General features: G+C 41.1%; 1 protein-coding gene across 1 annotated transcript in view; it reads left to right on the top strand.

Moving 5' to 3' along the window:
• The window catches only part of RASSF3 (Ras association domain family member 3), a 39650-nt gene that overhangs the window by 5181 nt on the left and 10891 nt on the right, over positions 1-23578 (top strand). Inside the window, exons 2-3 of the mRNA XM_032220888.1 lie at positions 6364-6471; positions 22901-23165. Of these exons, the coding sequence (XP_032076779.1) occupies positions 6364-6471; positions 22901-23165 (373 nt within the window). The remainder of the gene's footprint in view (positions 1-6363; positions 6472-22900; positions 23166-23578) is intronic.

Raw genomic sequence — 23578 nt, 5'->3', positions numbered from 1 at the left:
ATGATAGAAAAAAATAATCTTAGTTTAAGTAGGCAATAATGACTGTGTTCATGTATATTCTATTTCCTGTCATTAAGTGTGTAGTGTGTTAACTGTGTAAGTAGCATCATAGAATTATGTGGATCATGATCAGAAATGACGGTATGATAAACAAAGTTTTTGTTAAATTAAAATTGTACTTATTTTTGTGTGATAATTCTGGTTAGAATGTAATGTTATATTGTGATCTCTTCCATTTTTGGCTGATACATCAGCTCAAAAACTTGCAAGGTAGATTAATACTATCTGCAGGCTTAAGAAAATGAAAGAAAGAGTAGGGAGTAGTAGAAAAGCAAATGTCTGTATCAGTTCTTAAACCTGCATAATTATTTGCTTAGTTATTCTTGCAGTTATTTTTTTTTTTTTTTGGAATAGTAAGCAATTCAAGGAAAGGATGAACACAGTACTGTAGAGATAGTCTTTAAGCAGGTTCGATTTGGTTGTGATTTAGGAACTTAAATATGTCATATTTTATTGGAGAATTAATATTAACTAAATTATATATTCTTTGATTAATGGCAGATGTTGACAAATTCTGCAGGGAGGGGATATTTCATATAAGACTGTATGTACACACAATCACATTTTCAGGATTTAAGAAACTTTCATGAAAAATATGGATTATGTGAGTTCTTATAACAACTACATTATTTTATTAGAAACAATAAAAATCATACTACAGAAGAAAAACAAGCTTTTGAGTTTTTCATTGTGCTTGTAGGAACACCTTATGTGCATTTAAATATACTATCTTCATTTCTAAATTGCATCATAAATACTTGATTATTTTTGCAATTTTTCACTAATTACTGATAATGAAATGTCAGCCAGAGAATTCTCATATAAATGTACTTCATGTCAAACTAAATTAATAAACAGGTGTCTCTGAAATTGTTTGAATAATAGATTCAGGCTATAATCCTATGCATACCAAAAAGTGTGATTTTATAACACCTTTCTAAATTGCACTATAAATAATTGGTTATTTTTATAATTTTTCACTAATTACAGATTGTGATTAACAATTTTTTAAAAAACAACCTGGAAATTACTTTCCTGATACCCTATTTTTCCTAACATGCTACTGATTTCTTACAATAGTAAAAAAATTGCAAACTTAAAACAAAAAAAGACATACAGTATATGGAGAGAAAATGTACAATGCTTGGGAATGATTTGCAATCATTATATGATTTTTGAAACTAGATTTCAGAGATATTTACTATTTTTGTAATACAATTGTTCAATAAGATGGAAATAGAGTAAAACAACATATAGCCAAATGAACATTTGTCTTCTCCAAATAAAATGAGAATATTAAATGACAAAATTCCCCTTAGCCATGGGTTGTAAGACTGGAAAGTAAATGAAGCCATATGTTAAGAATCTGAGCATTATAATCCTGTAAAAGTAAGAAAATATTATCGCTGGAACACATAACTTTCTTTTGTGTTTTAATTGTTTATATGTAACTATTCAATTCAGTTTAATTCAAAATAATGTTTGTTATTGCAATAATAGTAGAAAAAACTGAAAAAAGTACACATTTATTATTAAGCTTCTGTTAGGAAGCCTGTTACCATTCTCAATTATTGAACATAATACCTAAAAATAATCTTCTAAAGTTTCTTACTGGTAAGTAGCTGTGTTATAGAAACAGCATTTTTTTCAGTCAAAAATCATGACAGGTTGTGTGTTTTGACACAATAGTGAAGTTTGTAACGAGCAACCATTCCTATTTTTTTCTTGACGGAAGGGTGGAGCAACAGCATTTCCTTGTGATGTATTTCCTCAGCATGCAAATAAGGAAATTGCAGTTTAAAGAAGATGAAAGCCTTTTAACCTGGAATTGGGGGAAAAACCCAGCAATTATTATTCCACATACTCTTAAGAACAAGTTCTGCTTGCTGTGTTTCCTGATAGCCTTTTTCTGGAGTTAGTAAAATAATTTGCTCACTTACCGTTTACATACAAAGGAAGACTCTGTGTGTGTGAGAGAGAGAGGGAGGGGGGAAGAAAGATATTAAAATGAATAATCTCTAGTTCAATATATATTTTAAGAGAGATTCTGATGTTAATTCTTATCAGATATTTTATATAGATAGAAAACCTGTTGAAGAAAATGAAGAAAATTTTTATGGCAAGGAAAGGATCTTTTCATAATCTTGGAATAACATGTTTATTTGGAGAGTTTGTGTTTGTGAAACCTGTCTAAAGTGGTGGCAGGACCTAAGCTATAATAAATGTTTCAGACATAAACATGGAATAAACAACAGGATTTGTTTTCCTAGTCTTGAAACATGGTAGACATATGTAAACATTAATAGGTTGGGGGTTAAATTTGAATCTAAAATTGCCTTAGAAAGTGACCTTGTATTAACCTCAGTTTGAAAATGGGAGTAAAATATCTTACTGGAAAGATATTATTACTGGGCCAGGCAAGAGATTAATATATTGAATCTGCTACTTCCTAACAGCTATTTTAAAACTTTCGAGAAACTATGCTTTGAATATATTTTAATTGAATCAGTTGCTTCACAGTAAATGCAATTAAATCATACTGATAAAACAATATGCCTTGATGAATTTCAGAAGTACACAACATACTTAAAAGTTTATGTAGTGTTATTTTTAAGTAATATCAACAACCCAATTCTATGGAGAACTTTTTAAAACTTGAAGATTAATGTAGGTAAGTTACAGGGAATCAGACACTGAAGATTAATGGATCCAGGTATTACACAGTATGATCTAGAAATGAAGTTATTCATCAGAAAATCTTTTCCTACGTTTATTGAACTCCTCAAATGATGTTTTCAAAAAGTTGGAAATCTGTAAAAAAAATTGATAGAATCAATGCTTTTATCCAAATCCACTCTGTAGCCATTCTTGAAATAATACTCTCAGATGTGATCAGTGACTTTGAAAGGTATACAGAAAAGGAAACAAAGTAATTGCTGAAAGATTTTAACTTTATCTTAAGAGGAACATTTAAAAGATTTAGAATTTTTCAGGTTTTAAAATAATAGAGAAATATAAATTTTTGCATATGTGAAAATTATATATACATAATGAATAAATAATGAAGAACATGTATGAAATGAAATCTCAACAGGTAAGTTTAATGAAATAGACTTTTGATACAATGGATGAAATTTCTATTTTTATTTTTCATAATGACATCATAAAACTACACAATTTATACTATTTATATAATGATGTGGCCCCAGATTTAGTGGATAAACGGTATCTCCTATTTCCCCAGTTGCTCCATTAAATTGAGGTTTCATTCTACAGTCTCGTCCAGTAGAGTTGAGGGAGGGGTTACGCGAGGGTTTTGTCACAGCCTGATTAGTCCATTAGACTGAGAGAAATTCTTTATCCTTCTTCCTTTCCCACTGGCCCCCAGTTTCCTCTCAGTCTTTTGGTCCAAGCACGGTATTTTTGGCTCTTAGGTAGGAAATATTTTAAAAAATTCAACTTTGATTGTGAAATTTGATCAATTGGATATTATAAATTCTAAATTATATAGGCTGTGGCCCAAAAGGACAGCCCCCTGTCTTGCGCGGTTTGGGAGAGCCCCGTGGGGCATTTTTCCTCCCCCTCTGTGGGCCAGGAGCCCTGCTCATATCCTCAGGCCAGCGGGGGTGACAGGCTCCGAGACGCAGCCCTGGGAGCTTGCCGAGCCCAAGTAAACGTGCCTGCGAGGAAGGCAGAAGCGCGCAAAGACCATTTTCAGATACTGAGGAAGATGGGGTAGTGGAGGAACAACTCATAGAGCTTCAAAATGACATTGAGCTGAAGCCAAAGTTTAAAAAATCGTACCAAGCGTTTTGGTTACAGAAATAAATTTCTGATCGCTATCCTTCACTATAGATAGTGGTTAAGAAGCTCCTTATTGCATTTCCAACATCATATTTGGTGGAACGTTGCTTCAGTGTGGTCATCCAACTTCTCTCCAAGCAAAGAAATCGACTCCAGATTACTGAACGTGGTGATTTAAGACTCCTGCTAAATGACTTAAAACCAGACATTGGGAAACTGGTATTCCTTCATCAAGCCCATTTACTGAACAGTGAAGTAGTTACTAAATTTTACTGAGTTTGCTAAGTTACTAGTTACTATGGTTCTTGATAAATGACTATCAGACTTTGAAAACCTGGTACCACTGGATCATGTTCAATAATTTTGTTGAATTAACATTAACTAAAAAGGTTTTTAAATTGGATTTTGAATAAATGTGCAATTAATTGTTACAGTTTTGAATTTTACTGTTACTATCTTCCTTCCATCCTGCAAACCACCCAGTCACATGACCCCCCAGCTACACCCACCAAGCCACACCCACAGAACCAGTAATAAAAAAAATTGAATTCCACCACTGGGTGGGGAGCACTGAGGATCAGTTTGTAGCACCAAGGGGGGGGGGGGTGGACTGAAAAAGTTTTGGAACCACTGTGCTAGATGATTAAATAAGGCTTTCTCCAACTTCCCTATATGCCTTCTTGTCAAAAGAAAAGCTACAAAACTAGACTTTCAGGCTCCTTGGCCATTGGTCAAAGCAAAAAATTGTAACCTTCAATGCAAAATATACAGGACAACAGTCAGAAAGGTGTGTGACAAAACTTAGATATTAAATTTTATTCTATTTTGATCATATTAAAATCTGTTAGAATCAGATAAAAAAGTTGCACTACAGAAAAATTGTATTCTTATTTTATTGAGCAGGATAGGTAACCTAGTGTTCCTCATGTTGTAAATCTTCTATAAGAACTCTAAACTGCATTCTTGCAATTTAGCCTTCAAAGTTTAAACAACCAATTCTATTTAGAAATGAGTTACATGCCAACAGTTAAAGCACTGCCATATAGGGTATGGCAAAACCAGTGGTTTTGGAATGAGATCATGATAAAACTTGTTCAGCTTTACTATCACAAGTACATATTAAGTTTTCTCTCATTCACTTATATTCAAACACAAACACAATTATTTTGTATTTTTGATTTTATTCTACATTTTAGTTTTCTGTAGCAGAAACCTCCATTATAGTTTGCAAAAGAAAGAACAGTCACAGTCTATTGTAGAACTAGTTTACCCAAAAACAAAGGTGATTGCTGGTAAGGGTTATGTGTGCTTTGATATGAATATCATATATGTTTGTGTGGTTTTCAAAATTTTAAGTTCATTCCTCTTCAAGGCCAGTAGATTTCAAAATTATTTTACTAAACCCAGATACAGTTACTAAATCAATTGATATCTATAGCCTTGTGATAAGGGACGTGGTGGCTCAATGGCTAAGACACTGAGCTTGTCGATCAGAAGGTCGGCAGTTCAGCAGTTTGAATCCCTATTGCCGCATAACGGAGTGAGCTCTTGTTACTTGTTCCAGCTTCTGTCAACCTAGCAGTTCGAAAGCATGTAAAAATGCAAGTAGAACAAATAGGGACCACTTTGGTAGGAAGGTAACAGCACTCCGTGCGCCTTTGGTGTTTAGTTATGCTGACCACGTGACCAAGGAGATGTCTTCGGACAGCGCTGGCTCTTCGGCTTTGAAACGGAGATGAGCACTGCCCCCTAGAGCTGGAAACAACTAGCATGTATGTGCGGGGGAAGCTTTACCTTTACTTTTAACCTTGTGAATGTACTTCCCTCTTGTTCACTAATTTTAACTTATGGCTAGAGGTTTGGTATCCTAGAAATTCTATGTACCAATCACTTAATACCCTGAATCTTGCTAATGAATCAGTATGTTCTATAACAGTTCTGAATTTTCAATGCTATTAGTTATATCATTGATTCCTAAATTTTAAATGATTCTAAGAGAGACACAAATGCATGTTCAGACCTTAAGTAGCTTTGATGAGATATTTGATAAAAATATTTATTGGGTTAATTTTGCATACATATCAGCAAAATGTCTTGAATGTATTCTTTTTATGAGTTGGATTCCTGTAATATTAGAATGTATTGATTGGGAATATTTGAGCCAAACAAGTTTTGAAACCATGAGTAGAACTTTTCTGCCTTGTCTTCATACCCAGATATTCATTTTTTCCCATCCAAAGTCACATTTTTGTGTGTTTTAGACAGCATATATATGTAACTTCCTTTTCTTTTTTGTCAAAAGCCATTAAAAAAAGAGAGGCTAATTTCATAATAAATGTTTGCAGGATGTAATGCTATCATTTTATTATGCAGTTTTCAATCAATCTTATTTTTTAAAAATGTTGTTGTGCTCTACCCGATCCCCTGTATAGATCCCCAGTTCATAGTTTTACTTTTTAATTGTAGTAGAATTAATATTTTACTATCTTTTTGTTCTAGGATGTTCAGAAGGAGAGAGAAACTCATAATTACCTCACCAAGGAAGCAATCAAGGAAAAAGTCCAAATATACAATTCAGATGTTACTGACAAGCTAAAGATGACATTGGTAAGCTTTTTATGTATGGTATTTATTATGATTAGGTAGCATGTCTGCTTGGGACAGAAGTGTTAATCTTGTGTCCCTAAAGTCAGCACTTGATGTGATTAAAAATGTGATAAATGATGGCATGTGTACTCTCCTGTGCGCTGCTTGGAGAACCCAAACTTCAGACAACTTCAGTTTGTCTGCCCGGTGACTGAGTTAATTTAGAGTCTTTGGCCACGCCTCCCAGGCTTGACTACCTTAGTTTTATCCTCAGTCAAGCCCATTAGATGTGACTTTGATTCTCTCCTCGATTACTGAGCAGAGTAAACTGAATTTGAATTTTTCTGCTTGATTCTGGAGCAGCAAACAGCTAGAGAAGATTTTTAGTTAATTTTTCCTTTCAGCTGTCAAATTGCTCAACACGCGGACTACTGCAGCTGCTTCATGGCTGTCATAGCAGCTGTCAAAGCACTCTGTGCCCGCCGAGCATTTTGCTGAAGAAATGACTGTTTCAGGTATCTGGCGGGGCGAGCGGCCATTGGCCAAACTGATTGCGGGGTGAGTTTCGGCTCCTAAGGATTTTTTCCCTGTTTAGCCAACGCCACGGTATTGGTTTTTGTGCTGGCTGCCCTCTTGGGAGACTGCCATGGCGCATTTCCTTGCTTTCGTGCTGGCAGCTCTCGAACCAATTTAAAACATTTCACAACCAATTTAAAAGACTTTATGGCTAGGGGCAAGAGCCAGGAGGACGTTGCAGGGCCAGTGCAGGATGCGCCACTGCCCTCCGTCCTCTCGCAAGGAAACAGACACGTGAGTAGGGCAGCGCCCACTTTGGTGCGATCCAGGCAGCTGCCATTTTTTTTGATCTTGGCAAGCCAGATTTACGAGTTTTCCTGTTGGCTGCCTTTCATTGTGTCCAAAGCAAAGAACAATGCGACGACTGCCAAGTCACCCTGAACAGCCAAGCCACCTTTCTTACCAGGCTGCCCTCATTGCTGGCCTATGCCAGTGCCCTTGAAGCAGGCTGCCTGGGTGCAGATACTACCCAGCCCCTGGGGCCTCCCTGTCCGAGTACTCGGTCACATCCTGGCATGGCTGAGGTCCGTCACCATCTTTGCAGCTCCTGGCAGCGCACTGAAGAGGTGCAGTTCCTGACATCGTACTAAGGAAGTAATAAGAGGGGCGGTCTGGTATCAGCATGTCTGACCGCAGTACAGAGCTGGAGGAATCTCGCCCAGGCCCTTCCTCCTTAGCTCAATCTCCACCAAGAGCAAACGGGACCAAGTCAACCTCTAAAGGGTCTTCCAAATCCAGGAAGTCCAAAGCTTCGTCCCACAATTCCTCTTCTGCCTCTTATAGAGATGCCATCAGACGCCTTAAGGCATTAGAGAAACAATTTGCCAAGGTGCAGAAGGCACTACAGGACGCACAGCCTCCTTTGAGGAGTCCGTTGACAATATTCCTATGGGGACAGAGGCGCAGGATTGGCCACCTGACAATATTTCCGAGTCACAGGCCTTTTAGGCAGCTTGCTTGAGGAGGCTTTTTCTCCCTTTCAAGGCCTTCAAATACCAGGAGAGCATCTGCCAGTAAGCATAAGGGTGGCTGAACTTTCGACTATGGCTACTTCTGCAGAGGTAGGCCTTCACCCACCCGAGGTCCCAGGCCTAATCCAGGAACTTCAGGTTTACATATCTGAAGCGATTCTATAGGGGGTAGAGCTAGCTTTCCACGGGTAGCCAGACCCAAAGACAGGAGAACCCCTTCCAAACTCAGGCTCCTTCCTCGCCCAAACCATCAGTGCGCAGTGAGGACTCACTGACGGGGGGAGGAGGCCACAGAGAAGGTTCTATTGGACGATGAGGACCTGACCCTGGACAAGCTAGCCTTTACAGGGCTCTTTAAGCCTGCACTATTTAAATCTTTACTTCACAAGGCCAGGTCAGTAACTAGTCAGACTTGAACTGCCCAAGGCACTGTTGGCTCAGAAAACCGGCTTGTTCTCGGAACCTTCCTCTGAACACGAGGTGGTACCTGCACCCCAGCTATTTGTGGACATCGTCCAATGCCAATGGGTCCAGCCTGCCACCATTCCAGCCCCCAGTAGGTGCAACAAGAGACTATTTTCTGTAGGTCCTGAGTTAAAAACTTCCTCCAATGGCCTAAAGTAGACCCCCTGGTAGCCTTTCTCATGTCTTCGACACTCATTCCTTCCAACCCCATGGAAGGGCTGAAAGCAGGATAAGAAAGTGGAAACCTCGTTCCTCAAGGTATACCAGGTCTCAGCCTGGGCCATTCGGTCAACCACCTCAGCCTCATTCTTCAATAGGGCCACCTTAATGTGGTTGTGCCAACTTTTGGATTAGATTCCCCAGAAGGATGCCAGGCTCCACCAGGATCTAAACAAACTGACAATGGCCACAGAATATTTGGCGGATACCACGCTTAACGTGGCAAAATTTGCATCCAGAGCCTTAGTCGCCAATGTCACCTCTAGAAGAATGGCGCGGCTCCACCACTGGCTGGCAGACATGCTCTCAAAATGGCGTCCAGCCTTGGCCCCCTTTAAAGGGGATAAGCTCTTTGGCGAAAGAGCTCTTGATCCAGTATTAGTGGAGACTAAAGATAAAAAGAAGGCCCTACTAATAGCTCATAAACGAGCTGATAACAGACCTTCCCCATACTACTGCAGGCAGACCTTTCACCAGGCTGAATCTGGATCACCTGCTCCTCAGTTTCAGTGACCATACTCTCAGGGAGCCAATAGGTAGCAGGACAGACAGTCCTTTAGGGACAGGGGCAGGCAATAGCCCTAGGGCAGACTATCCTTCTGTGGGGCTAATATCAAGCCCTTCAGAGGGCAAAGTGACTCCCATCTCACTCTGCCAATTGGAGGTGTCTCCAGGCCTTCCTACTCAGTGGCAGGAGACGACCACAGATTCCTGGGTATTACAGACGGTGAGGCTGGGTCTTACCATAGAATTCCTCCCCCCCCCCCGTCACTTCCTCAGCTGCCCCACCTCCAGGAATCCCTCCAACAGGGCTCTCATGGACACCAAGATTCATCACCTTCTAGACATCAGGGCAATTGAACTGGTTCCACTGAGCCAGGAGGGTCTAGGATTCTATTTGATACTAATCCTAGTCCCCAAGAGCTCGTGTGTGTGCAGAGCCATCCTAGATCTAAAATGGCTCAACTCCCACATAATGTACAAATGCTTCAAAATGCAATCCCTAAACTCCATCCTGGGCAGCATTCGGGAGGGGGATATGCTGACATCATTCAATCTCAGGGAGGCTTACCTGCACGTACCCATCTACCCATCCCATCGAAGGTTCCTTAGGTTCCATTATGCAGGGCACCACTTCCAGTATTGGGCCCTGTCATTCAGCCTGTTATCGACCCCCAGAACCTTCACAAAACTATTAGCTGCAGTAGCAGTGCACCTACGCTCTTGATTAATGCGTGTGCAGTCTTACCTGGACAACATTCTCATCTAGTCATCGTCCGTCTGGCAGTCGCAGTGGGATCTGCGCACCACGATGCTTGTCCTACAGAACCATGGGATTTTTCGTGAACATGGAAAAAGTCATCTCAATCCAACCACCAGACTCATGACTTGGGGGCTGTGATTGACACTATATCCTGCAGGGTCACGCTGTCCCCAGAACGGCAATCCAGCCTATGATTGATGATCACATCTATCCGATTGCAACAACAGATGCCACTGATAATACTTTCCCACTTACTCGAGAAAATGATCTCTTGCTTTTCGGTCATTCCCTGGGCAAGACTGCACACTTGTCTATTATAGTGGCTTCTACTGCTGCACCAACGAGCCAAGAGAAGCAACTCCAGCATCAAGGTGTGGATTCCTCCTTCAGTTCGCAACTCGCTTCTTTGGTGGACTTCCCCAGCTGTCAGGAAAGAATGCCTCTTCAAGGAGCCCTTCAAGTGACTGTAACATCAGATGCCACTCTGTTTGGTTGGGACGCACACATCCAGTCCCAAATGTCACAGGGGCGCTGGTTACAGGAGGAGCTGGAGAACAGCATCAATTGGCTGGAGCTCAGGGCCGTTCAACTGGCTCTACGACATTTCGAAGATTGAATGATCGGCCAACATGTCCTGCTCACAGACACTGTGGCCACCAAAGCCCACGTGAACCTCCAGGGGACATGCATTCCAAGGCCTTGATGCAGGAGGTGGAGACCCACCTACTATCCATCCGAGCTGAGCACATCGGGAACAACCAACACAGGCGGATTGGCTCAGCAGGTCCACCATCGACCACATGGAATGGTGCTTCCATGGCTCTCTACAACCGTCCGACAGATTTGGCCGTCCACAAGTGGATCTGTTCACCCGACCGGAGAATGCTCAGCTGCTGAGATATTACTCCAAGTTTCCGATACCAGGAGCGGAAGGGACAGATGCCCTTCACAGCCATTGGCCACTGGGCCTTCTATATGCCTTTCCCCCACTTGCCCTCATTCCCCGAGTGGTCAGGAAGATACTCACAGAGGGGGTGGATGTGCTGTTGGTCAGTCCATACTGGCCCAGGTGTCCGTTGTTCGTGGACTTAGTCAGCTTGTCTGTCTCCTGTCCATGGGGGATACCCCAGGAGAGGATCTCTCTCAGCCAGGGGGCGCTGGACCACCCAGACCCTCAGTGGCTCCAGTTAACTGTCTGGCACTTGAGAGGGACCTCCTGAGACCTCCTGAGACAGAGGAAAACCAGACCATACAGGCTTCCAGACATGATTTTATGAACCGTAGTCTGCTTCCTGGGCTACTTTCTCCAGGTGGTGCTCCGCCAATTTCATCGAGCCCACCTCAGCCACACATACCCCAGATGTTGGAATTTCTACAACACGGACTAGACAAGGGGCTCGCCCCAAACACTCCTCGAAGGCACGTCTCAGCCTTGCCGATGATTCTACAATCTGGTTCCGACTGCATTCTCTCCAGACATCCACAGGTGTCCAGCTTTCTTCGGGGTGCAGTGAATCTGCGAGCACCAATAATTCACTGGTATCCTACATGGGATCTTGCCCTGGTCTTGCGGGGTCTCATCAATTCACCATTTGAACCACTGAAGACTTCTAGCCTTTGTCACCTGACACTTAAAGTCGCCTACCTTGTGGCAATCACTTCCGCGAGGCGTATCTCAGAGCTGGCAGCTCTATCTGTCTGAGAGAACCTGTGCATCATGCGGCCTGATAGGGTCATCCTCAGATTGGATCCCTCATTCATGCCTAAAGTGAACTCTCATTTTCACAGGTCTCAAGAGATTATTTTACCTGACTTTGCCCCAATGCCACTCATCCCACTGAAAAACTGTGGCATAAATTGGACGTCAGAAGGGCAATTTGATGCTACATTAAGAGAATGGCATCCTTCCGACGAATGGAGCCATTATTTGTATCCTTTCAGTCCTCTTCAATGGGCAAGAAAGTGTCCTCATCTATTATTGGCAGGTGGTTGAGGGCCTGTATAACCTATCCTATGAACACCAATCCAAACAGCCACCTGGTCATTTCATGGCTCACTCCACTTGCAGCGCAGCCATTATAGCCTCCAGGGCTACGCAAGCGTCAGTGGAGAAAATATGTAGGGCAGCCACGTGGGCCTCTCCATCGCCGTTCATCAAAAATTATAAACTTGACTCGTTTGCCTCGGCTGACGCATCGTTTGGACAGAGGATCCTATAGGCGATCCACAATGCTGACAGGGCCCTGGACAATCTGTCCTTTTGCCCCTAGGACATTAAGCTTGGGTATATCCCATGCTTGGATTCTCCAAGCAGTGCACAGGAGAAGGACCGTTGTCTTACCCTCTGAGGTAGGTTGGGTTGAGAGAGTGACTGACCCAGAGTCACCCATCTGGCTTTCATGTCTAAGGAAGTATTAGAACTCTCAGTCCTGTTTGTGTTAACCAGACTTATTCCACATCCTGCGTAAGATAATTCAATTTGGTAATGGTACCATTAACTGCAGGTTTTAAAGTCAGTTTTCTGGCATACATTATGCAACAGCCTAATGCTAGCTGTTGATTTTGATTTACTTGCATTGATTCCTTTTTTATATATTTTTTATTTTTGAATAAACACAAACAAAACACACACACACAAAAGCACAAAACCATCTTCCGTTACAAATTGTAGAAAGTGTGTTGATTGGTTACAAAAATTTCCGTGCATCCCTTCCACATTATCACCTACAATTGATATCAAATCATATATTTTAAATCATGTATATTTATATATATTATTATCATCATACCTCAACCTTCATTTGACTATAATTGTTTTTACGTCCTTTTATATAAAATATTCCAGATTTAAAGCAAAACCACATAATGGCATTCCATTAGCTCTTCCCAATATCATCCAGTAACATTACATCTTTATAACATGTTCTAAATAAAAATTTGTTATATTTAATAACAGAGTTTCTAAACCTCCTTTCGTAGTCACCATTTGCAATTTATATCAAATTTCCTCTTATCAAACCAATACATATATATGCATTATTATGATTATCAATTATTTAACTGTATCCGTTATAATTTCATTTTATACATAATGCTCTAAATTTAACTAAATTTGACTTAATTCTTTATTATAAGCTGTCATTATATCAACCTGTGTCTTTCCAGTAATAGTGCAGTCTTATGTCTCTTGCCATTTGTGGCATTAGTATTCTGGTGATTTCTTTAGTAAGTTTTGTATGGACTTCTCTTCACAACCTATTGCTTATTGCATATCTTGTATAAGTTCAAAACCCTCCATCTGCTTCTTCGATCAGCTTACCTTTGGTAATTACTAGTGCTTCTGACAAAATTTCTCTCCTTAGTTCTATCAATTCTTCTCTCTTTTCTTCTTCTATACTTTGAAATCTGGGGTAGAGCTCCAGTCCATCTATCTCCTCTTTCCATATTCCACTCTTTCCATTTCCAACCACGCTCAGTTCACTGTCAGTATCAACAATTTTCTTGTCTCTTTGTTTATTTTTTCCTTCAGTTTTTAGAACTCTGACCTCCACTTTCTTCATTTGATGAACATCCTCAATTTTTCCATCAAATTTTACTGTTCTACGATCTATGTTCTCCAATCTCTTCTCAATTTTCTCTGTTACTTCTAATAATTTTTGAATTTCAAACATCATCTTTTGCAATGTTAAGGTTTCTTTTTCATGTTGCGCCATTCTTCCAACTTGTAAACACTGCCACTCTGGCATTCAAAACTTTTTATTAAATTTAAAACAAGTTCATTTATAATCTTTCAAGACAAGGCTTTGTTTTCACTCCACTCCAGCTGCCAATAAAGCTTCCGAAGAGCACCTGTATAAACAACCCATGCCCTTCTCACTATCACTCTCTGTAAACAAGCTGAGGAACCTTGAAATGCAAAGTCAAATGATCAAAGAGAAAAAAGAAAAGACAATATTTCCAAGCCTCCAGCCTCCAAGTGGCAGTGTTACTTCCTTTCCCTCTGTTATTACAGCCCTCTTTGTATTCCTTTTATATCTTCTTTATATTCCAGGCTTAAAGAAAACAGAATTCTTAAATGGAGCAAAAAAACCTCATCCAATCCAGCATTATAAAAATAAGGAAAAAGATTTTGATCCATAGGTATAAAAAAAGAATATAAAAAGTAGAAGAAGAAAAACTAATCCGTTCAATTTAAAGAATAGGAAACATTTGCAAAAGTTCCATCCGTAAAAGAAATTTTTTTTAAAAGGATAACACACTGTCTAGTGTAGCTTAATTTTGCCGCTTGTTCTCTTCTGTTTTCAAATATAATTTGGCTTTAATTTTTGGGGGGGAAGTCTCTTTTATAATAATAAGATTTCCTCACCAGATGGACACACTTTCTCTTTCCGTTTTCCTCCCGTTCTGGAGCTGTCCCAACTTCAGCAGCTTCAATGGCTGCGCTTCTGTCGCCGGCAGAAAGAGATTCTCCTGGATCAATCAGAGACTTTGCGTTGTCCCTGAGATCAGCAGGACGTACTTTTCCCTGACACCATCTCTTTGGGACGGTTCGGGTCCAGCGGCAAAAGTATCAACTGTGATCTTGGAGCTCCAAGATTTCACATCATGTCGTTGCGACGTCAGCTCCTCCTTCCGCATTGATTATTCTTTTTCACCTCTGGTTAGCTTAGCTATTTAGTCAACTTTATGCATGGTGCACAGAGACCTCAACATAAATTCAGGTTGCTTATTTGTAATCTCTGGACTTTGAGTCTTTGTCTATTCATATTATTCTCCCTACATTTCTTATGCAGACACTTAGAGGCTTATCTCTGTGTGATCATGGTTGCTATGTGCAGCGGGAAGGTCTTTTAAGGGCCTATGAAAATGCAGAACAAATTTAGAATGTTCTGATGATATCTTCTCATAAATCTCATGTGTAAATGCCCCGATAACTTAGATAGATACAGATTAAAAGAGTTGGAAGGGACCTGGAAAGTCATCTAGTCCAATCCTCCGTCCAAGAAGACCCTACACCATTTTTGACAGATGACAGTCCAGTCTCTTCTTGAAAGCTTCCAATGATGAAGCTCTCACAACTTTTGAATGCAAGCTGTTCCCTTGTTTGATTGCTCTCATTTTCAGAAAATTTCTCCTTATTTCCAAGTTGAATCTCTCCCTGTTCAGTTTCCATCCATTATTCCTTGTCTGGCCTTCAAGTGATTTGTAAAATAGCTTGATCCTCTCCTCTCTGTGGCAACCCTTCAAATATTGGAACACTGCCATCATGTCTCCCCTGGTCCTTCTCTTCACTAGACTAGCCATGCCAAGTACTTGCAACCATTCATCATGTTTTAGCCTCCAGTTCCCTAATCATCTTGGTTGCTCTTCTCTGCACTCTTTCTAGAGTCTCAATATCTTTTTTATAGTAGGGTGACCAAAACTGGATGCAGAACTCTAGGTGTGGTCTTACTAAGGCTTTATAGAGTGTTATTCTCCCTTGATCTTGATTGTATCCCTAAGTTAATGTAATTTAGGATTGCATTGGCTTTTTGGCTGCTGCTACACACTGTTGGCTCATATTTAATTGATTGTTCACTAAGACTCCAAGATCCCTCTCACAGTTACTGCTATTAAGCCTGGTTTCATCCAGTCTATATGTGTACTTTTGGTTTTTCTTGTCTAAGTGTAAGACTTTACTTTTCTCTACATTGAATTTCATTTTGTTAGATATGGCGGTTTTCCAGTCTGTCAAAATCCATCTGAATCTTGAGCCTATCATTTAGGGTATTGGCTATTCCTGCCAACTTAGTATCATCCACAAATTTGGTAAGTTCTCCTTCTATTCCCTCATCTAAATCATTTATGAAGGTACTGAAGAGTACTGGGTCTAGGACAGAACTGTGTGGTACCCAACTACTTCCCTCCATGTAAATATAGTACCATTAAGGACTACTCGTTGAGTATGGTTTGTCAGCCAGTTACAAATCCATCTGATGTTGATGCTATCTATCCCACTTTTTTCTAGCTTACCAAGTGCGGCTTTTACACGCTTCTGATGGGCCGCTCATGCTTGTAGCCGAATGAGAAGAAAGGACACCGGACAAATCCTTCTTGTGATGAGCTCTGGCCCCGAGCAATGCCCGGGAGGCTTTTTTATTAGTCCCAAACAAAGAAAAGGTGTATACAATATTACATCAACAGGCACATGACTAAATAGTCCAATAATAATAATGCGAGCGTGGCAAAAAGCTTCGTCTCTGGGCAAAAGAGGGGGTGAGTGAAGAGGGGGGCTGCTTCTTCCCTGGGCAGGAGAAGTGAGATAAGGAATAGGGAGGGGGGAATGGAGGAAAGCAAACAGCTCGCATTCCTGCCTTTGAAATGCTAACTGCTAGATAGATGCTGGTACAGAAAGGCACACTAATTAATAGGAAGACTTACGTATTGCTAACAAGAATGTTTTTGTTTGCATCCATCTCTGGGCCTGTGTTTTCCAGACAGCCTTAGCCGTCCTATACACAGAAGTGGTAATGGATCTCAACATCTCCTCATTTTTGTTTTAAAATGAGAAGGAGGAAAGCAAACATATCAAAATGCAGATTCTTCATCATCACTGGTTATAGCAAACACCTTTACAAACAAATTGTTGTCCAACTCATGGTCGTTCTCAGCGTCCAGAAGGGACTTAGTTTCGTGGATAAGCACGTTCTTCCTAGCTGAGGAAAAAAGGCCTTTGAATAGCTGAAAGAGGGAGGGTAGGCATTGAATGCAGCAGCAAAGTGACACAAGCACTACTATAATACATACAATGGAGGAAAAAATGCTTCTTAACCAGGAGCCATCTGGTAGCCAGGACCACAGACCATCCCACCAGGCTGGCAGGACGTCTTCTCGAATCTGGGAAGCCAACTCTAAGGAACTGATCTGATGCTTAACCAATTGAGAGGTGTCTGACAGGTTAAAACAACACATGTTTTTGACAGATTCACAGCCTAGATGATGTACCAGTAACAGAAAATCAATGGCAGCACGGTTGTCTAAGACAGCATGTCTGATCTCTGCCTGTTCCATATTCAAGGCAGCTATGGCTGCAGATGTGATGTTTATAGTTTTTGCAAGGGAACAGGCAATGCGATGGGCTGTCCTGTGGTTATGCATTGCTAATGCCGGAACACCAACTATAGAGGTAGCAAGGGAAAGATATTCAGCCTCGTTAAAAAGATTAATTGAGCTGTCACATGTTTCATCAAGGACTACCGACCTCTGTGGTCGTGGAGTGAGGTCCTGTTTGGTTGGTAGAACCGCAGTGAGGCGACTCAGACAGCAACGTGTATCTGATAGATTAGCAGGTATGTAATTAAAAGTTTTTTGACCACATGTGAAAAACCAACCAGCAGGAAGCAGAACGTGAGCCCAGTTGTAGGAAATGTTCTCGTAGGTGGAACAGTTGGCAGGAAAGATTCCCGTGGGCATACAGGATTGTGTGAGAGAAGCAGTACAATTTTGAATGCGTGCACATGTAACGTTGGGTCCACTAGCTACGAAGGGTGTGGTGAGAGACATGGCATCAGCTGGGAGCCGTCTTGTGAAAGGGCCCCACACCATAGAGTCACCGTAATTAACTTCCTTTCTTTTTTTAAACATTGCTAGCTGGGTGTCTTTTAAAATAACAGAAAGAGGTGTGCAAACTGGTATTAAACAATTCCCTAAAACATGTTCAGGTCCACAGCTTCGCTTAGGCAAAAATTGGATACGTTTGCCTGTTCTGCCAAACGCATCCACAGGTTGTATGTCATTCGAGTGTGCAGACCGTGAGAAGCAGCTGACCTTTTCACCCTGTGTGTGAGAGATCTAGTAGGCACATGTAATGGTTCCTGTAACTTGTAAGAGGCACGATGGGAAATTTCACAGCGTATTAAAAGTGCAAGCAATACTAAAACTATGCCACACAGTGAAAAAATAACATAATGATATGAGAAAGTTCTAAAACTGAAAGGTTTCATACACTCCTGCCACCGCGACAGGGGATAACCTGGAGGTCTTCTTCGAAATAAGGGACATCCTTCTGGTGGCGAATACGGTGGAGGGTGTCCTTCCCCGTTTTCCTGGTCGGGGCAGGAAACAGCCTCTGTGTTCTCATATGGTGGAGGGTGTCCTGGCCTGTGTTCCAGGTCAGGCCAGGAGGCAACCTCCACAAGCTGTACCTCACTTGGGGACTGACGGACGATCGCCATCCCTGGAAGTGTGTGGTGGTGATTTAGGAAGAAAAGGTCTTACGTGTCTTCCGGGCACCCAGAGCACCTTGTCTTTTAGCTGAATGGCAGCGTAGCCCCGTCCCCAAGTGATCAGGTCAGCAGGTCCTCGCCAGGTCAGGCAGGCAGCGATAGTAGACAGGTGGACGGGGGGTGTCTGCAGTAGGTGGAGCTGCAAAATGACGAGTCGCTGCTGAGGATGGTGGGCTGCCGGTAAGATTTAAGAAATTCAGGGTATAAAGGCAGAGGTTAAGCGTGTCTTGCACTGCTGGGAGGCCAGGGGGCATTTTTCCCCTATTGCCAATATATCTGTCCAGGGCATGTTTTAATGTCTGGTTGGCGCGCTCAGCCAACGCCTGACCCTGGCTGTTATAAGGAATGCCAAATTTATGTACAATGCCCCATTGGTTACAAAAGGCAGCGAAGGCTGCACTTGTGTAAGCAGGGCCATTGTCTGTTTTTAATTCTTTTGGGCGTCCCAGCGATGCAAAGGTCCGAATACAATGATTAATAACATGTTTGGTGGCTTCGCCCCTTTGGGGGGATGCCATAATGTAGCCTGAATACGTGTCAATGGAAACATGTAAATATTTCCAAGGGGCAAATGAAAAATATTGGGTAATATCCATTTGCCAGATTTGGCAACACTCTGTCCCCCTGGGGTTCACCCCCATAGGGAGAGAGTTTGCATGCTGGCTACAAGAAGGGCACTGCTGAATAATAGCAGAAGCCTCATTTGCAGTAATGCCAAATTGTTTCATGAGCGCTTTCTTGTTCTGATGAAAGTAAGAATGACTCTCCCATGGCGTGGGAGCTGTCAAAGTTAAAAGAGAAGAGTTGGCAGCAGCCGCTGCTGCAGTGTCGGCCACATCATTGCCTTCCTGGAGAGGCCCAGGGAAGGGCTGATGGCTTCGAATGTGGGAAACATGAAAAAAGTGGGTGCGGGCAGAAATTAACTTCTGCAAAGATAAAAAGAGCGAGAGTAATTGTGGTTCCAATGAGGGAGAAAGATAGGCCTCATAAATTGATTTCACAATCTGAGTTACATAGAGGCTATCCAAAATCAAGTTAAAGGGTGTATTTGGAAAAGTTGAAAAAGCCAAAATAGAGGCAGCAAGCTCCGCACGCTGAGCAGAAGTCTGCGGGGGGGGTGTTTTTTGTGCACCACTGACCATTCTCCTGCCAGGCACAAGCACCATAGGTTTTGCTTCCGTCAGCAAAAATAGTCATGGCCTGAGGAAGCGGGAGGGGGGAATATGGAGTGTGCCATTGCAAGGGAACAGTTTCCAAAAGAGCCAATCTTGGGTCAGGGGGTGCATGGCAAGAAACAGTTTGCGATCATTTTCATGGAGTGGTATAGAAAAAAAGGCATCTTTTAAATCAATGATCATGAGATTTTCCAGATTTCTTTTTTATAACAAACACTGGGGTAATGTAAGGGCTGTGGGATATCTCTTTCCTCTTTCTCTCTTCTTTTTCTGTCTCTCTCATACTCTTTCTCTTTGTCTCTTTCAGTCTCTGTCACTCTTTTTTCTTTCTTCTTCTCTCCCACTCTTTTATCACTTTCTCTTCACTCTCTTTTCCATTCTTCAGTCACTTTCTCTGTTACTCTCTACTGCCCAACTTGTCCCCATAATTTATCTACTTTCCTAGTTTCCTTACTGGAGCCCTTGCTCCCTCAAACAAACACACACACACACTCATGCACGCACAAAAGCATTTTTCTCCATTCCAATTCAGATCCTATAAATCAATTGCTCTTTGAAGCATCTGTGAAAAAGATTCAGGTGCTCAGGCATGAAAATATCATCAAAGCAACAGAAAAGAAATCAAAAGAGCCAGTAAGAAAAGGAATAGCAAGAACTCCTTGAGACATGAACTCACGATGAGGAAAGACTAAGAGAGGCATCGTAGGGGGTAATGGAAGAGAGGTAGCCAGGATGACCGGAAGAAAGTAAGAAGATTGAAATAAGAAGGAAGATAAGAAGCAGCCTTTTTTGTGAGGCTGGCTTAGTTTCCCGACTATGAGTCAGGTTGGAAAGCAGGCAGAAGCTTCCTCTAAAGGGATGTAATGCCGGGGAGCTTCAAAGGCTGAGGGTGACAAAGGCATGCATACAAGGGAAGAGAAAGCCTTGGATTCAAAGTGTGAATTTAGTGAAGAGGTTTCCAAATATGGCAGGGGGGGGTCCGGTCCCCCCATCATGGCCTTTTCATGAACTTTTAAGCATTCCATGACGATCTGCCAAGTGGAGAGTATTTTCGCTGGTGCCCTTGGGGGCTGGTGAAAATACTTCCCTAATTTTTCCCAAATGGCTGTTCGAATTGAGCCTTTTTCAGGGTATGAGGGACAATGTTTATAGATGTATTTGAGAAGGTCAGTAAGGTCTTTTTTTGAAGGGATGGGGAAAGAGTTCCCATTGTTTTTTAAGATTAATATTGAGGATTTGGACAATTCACTAAGTTCGAAAAGGTGTGCAACCTGAGGCTTAGAGAATTATGCCCCCATTACTCACGAGTCTGGGAGGATGCTCCGTCTGCGACGGCCGGTCCTGGTATGCAAGAGGCGTTCCTTCGCCGGTGAGCAAGAGGACTCCAAATGGGACGGATGCAGCGACGTGTTTGATCAGCAATCACGTCGGAGGTCACCAGTTGCGGCTTTTACACGCTTCTGATGGGCCGCTCATGCTTGTAGCTGAATGAGAAGAAAGGACACCGGACAAATCCTTCTTGTGATGAGCTCTGGCCCCGAGCAATGCCCGGGAGGCTTTTTTATTAGTCCCAAACAAAGAAAAGGTGTATACAATATTACATCAACAGGCACATGACTAAATAGTCCAATAATAATAATGCGAGCGTGGCAAAAAGCTTCGTCTCTGGGCAAAAGAGGGGGTGAGTGAAGAGGGGGGCTGCTTCTTCCCTGGGCAGGAGAAGTGAGATAAGGAATAGGGAGGGGGGAATGGAGGAAAGCAAACAACTCGCATTCCTGCCTTTGAAATGCTAACTGCTAGATAGATGCTGGTACAGAAAGGCACACTAATTAATAGGAAGACTTACGTATTGCTAACAAGAATGTTTTTGTTTGCATCCATCTCTGGGCCTGTGTTTTCCAGACAGCCTTAGCCGTCCTATACACAGAAGTGGTAATGGATCTCAACAACCAAGAAGTAGGTTGTGGTCTACTTTGTCTAATGCCTTGCTGAAGTCTTAAGTATATTATGTCCACAGTATTTCGCTGGTCTACTAATTTAGTCATTATATTGAAGAATGAAATAAGATTGATTTGGCATGATCTGTTTTTTTAAAAAAACATGCTGGCTTCTAGTTATTACTTTACTCATTTCTAGACGTTGGCAGAACTGTTTTTTAAATTATCTTTTTCAGTATCTTTCCAGGTATTGATGTTAGGCTGATTGGTCTGTAGTTTCCTGGTTCTTTTTTTTTTTTTTTATGTTTTGAAGTCACATCAGCTTTTTTCCAGTCCTCTGGTGGTGCTCCAGGATTTTTGAAATATGTGGTACAGTGGTTCTAAGGTGACATCTGTCAGCTCCTTTAGAACTCTGGGATGTAATCCATCAGTTCATGGTGATTTGTATTCATCAAGATCAGACAGGTGTTCTCTTACCATTTTTTTTGCTTGTTTTAACTTTTATTTCTAGTCTGCCTTTACAGTTATGTTTTGGGTAGATTGGACTACTGTTTCTTTTTGCATGAAGACAGATGCAAAGAATGAGTTATGTCACTCTGCTTTCTCTCTGCTGTCTGTTACTTCTTTGTAGTCTTCTCTCTTTAGTGGACTGACTATTTCCTTAATTTTTTTCTTGTTATTTAGTGTTGGAAGAAACTTTTTAAAAATTATCTTTGACTTTTGTTTTAAGTCTTTGTTCATTCTGAGCCTTTGCTTTCCTGACTTCATCTTTGCAGATTCTGGCTATCTGCTGATATTCTGCCTTAGTTATGTATCCTTCTTTCCATTTTTTTTGTACATGTCCTTTTTGTCTTTCAATTTGTCAGAGAGATCTTTGTGCAGCCATGCTGGTTTCTTCTTGTTCTGTTCAATCACAATTACAATGGTCTTTGGCTGTTCAGCAACTTTTCAACTTATGACAGCACTGAATGAGTGGTACTGCTTAGAGAGGGGCTATAAAGCACTATGAAGCGGTATATAAGTCTTAAGTCCTATTAATGCTAAGTGGTACTAATGGCCAGTCATCAAACTGGCTATCATAGTCTCTCTACACATCCTGGATTCTCGGTGCCCATCTTGCAATTATGTTGTTGCAACATCCTGCAGTCATTTGATCACCATGTGCAATCCTCATTGCCAGCTTCTGACAAGCAAGTCAACGAGGAAGTCAGCAGTAAATCACAAACTATAGTTACAAGTAATTGTGCTTAATGATAGTGCTTAACAGTGGCAACTGGAAGTGCCAGAATTTCTATTGCTAAACAACATGATAGTAAAGCACAATGTCATGTGACTGCACTGCTTTGCAATTGAAATTCTGGCACTTCCAGTTGCTCCTGTTAACTAAGCATTGCCTGTACTGGTAAGCAATCTGTAGTTACCCGTATCAGGGGGAATATCAATCTGATTATTTGCTGTTTTTTTCTTTTTCTTCCCCTGTGTCATCTAAAGCACGTACATGAAAATGTATCTGTTCTCCATTTAGTTATAGAACAAACAAATATGATTTCATTATATGCATATGTGTTTTTATTTATAGAACGCAAGTGGAATATACACTGGCTTCATCAAAGTTCAGATAGAACTTTGCAGACCTATCACGATACAGACTTCTGTGAATGGAGGGAAGCATCTCAACAGCAATGAGACAACTTTTTATTTGCCTAATGGCTATATGAACACTCTTCATATCAGCAGTACCAACACAGTCCGTGAAGTTATTGAGGCTTTGCTCAAAAAATTTCTGGTGCCTGATAATCCTGCCAAGTTTGCACTTTATAAACAATGTCACAAGGAAGATCAAGGTATGCAAATAGATTTTTCTGAGTTATAAGTGGATTAAAGAAAAAGATTTTGATGCTAATTTTGTTCTTTTACGACTTAGATGTAGTAGAATTATTTCTGAGACATTGTGTGTTGGGAAATAGATTTATTTGACAAACTGATATTTCTAATAAAACAAACTATTAAAATGGCAGAAATTAAATTTCCCTTTTTGACCTGTTTCATGCACATGTATGATTAATTGCAGCTGAATAGAATCTTTGAATAACTTCAATGTTTTATTTGGTTCTACAGCCAGCAGAATCTTATATGCTTGTGTGAACCAGGAAATTAGGAGTATGGATACCATAATGAATTGAATTTTGGCTTTTTTCTAAAAACTATTAATAGTTGGTTGAATTAAGTGATTCAATCTAATGTTTCCTAGTTCAAG

The sequence above is a fragment of the Thamnophis elegans genome, chromosome 7 (genome assembly GCF_009769535.1).
Source record: "Thamnophis elegans isolate rThaEle1 chromosome 7, rThaEle1.pri, whole genome shotgun sequence".
Classification (NCBI taxonomy): domain Eukaryota; kingdom Metazoa; phylum Chordata; class Lepidosauria; order Squamata; family Colubridae; genus Thamnophis; species Thamnophis elegans.
Note: the sequence above shows the minus strand (reverse complement) of the source record. Positions and strands in the feature narration are given on the sequence as shown.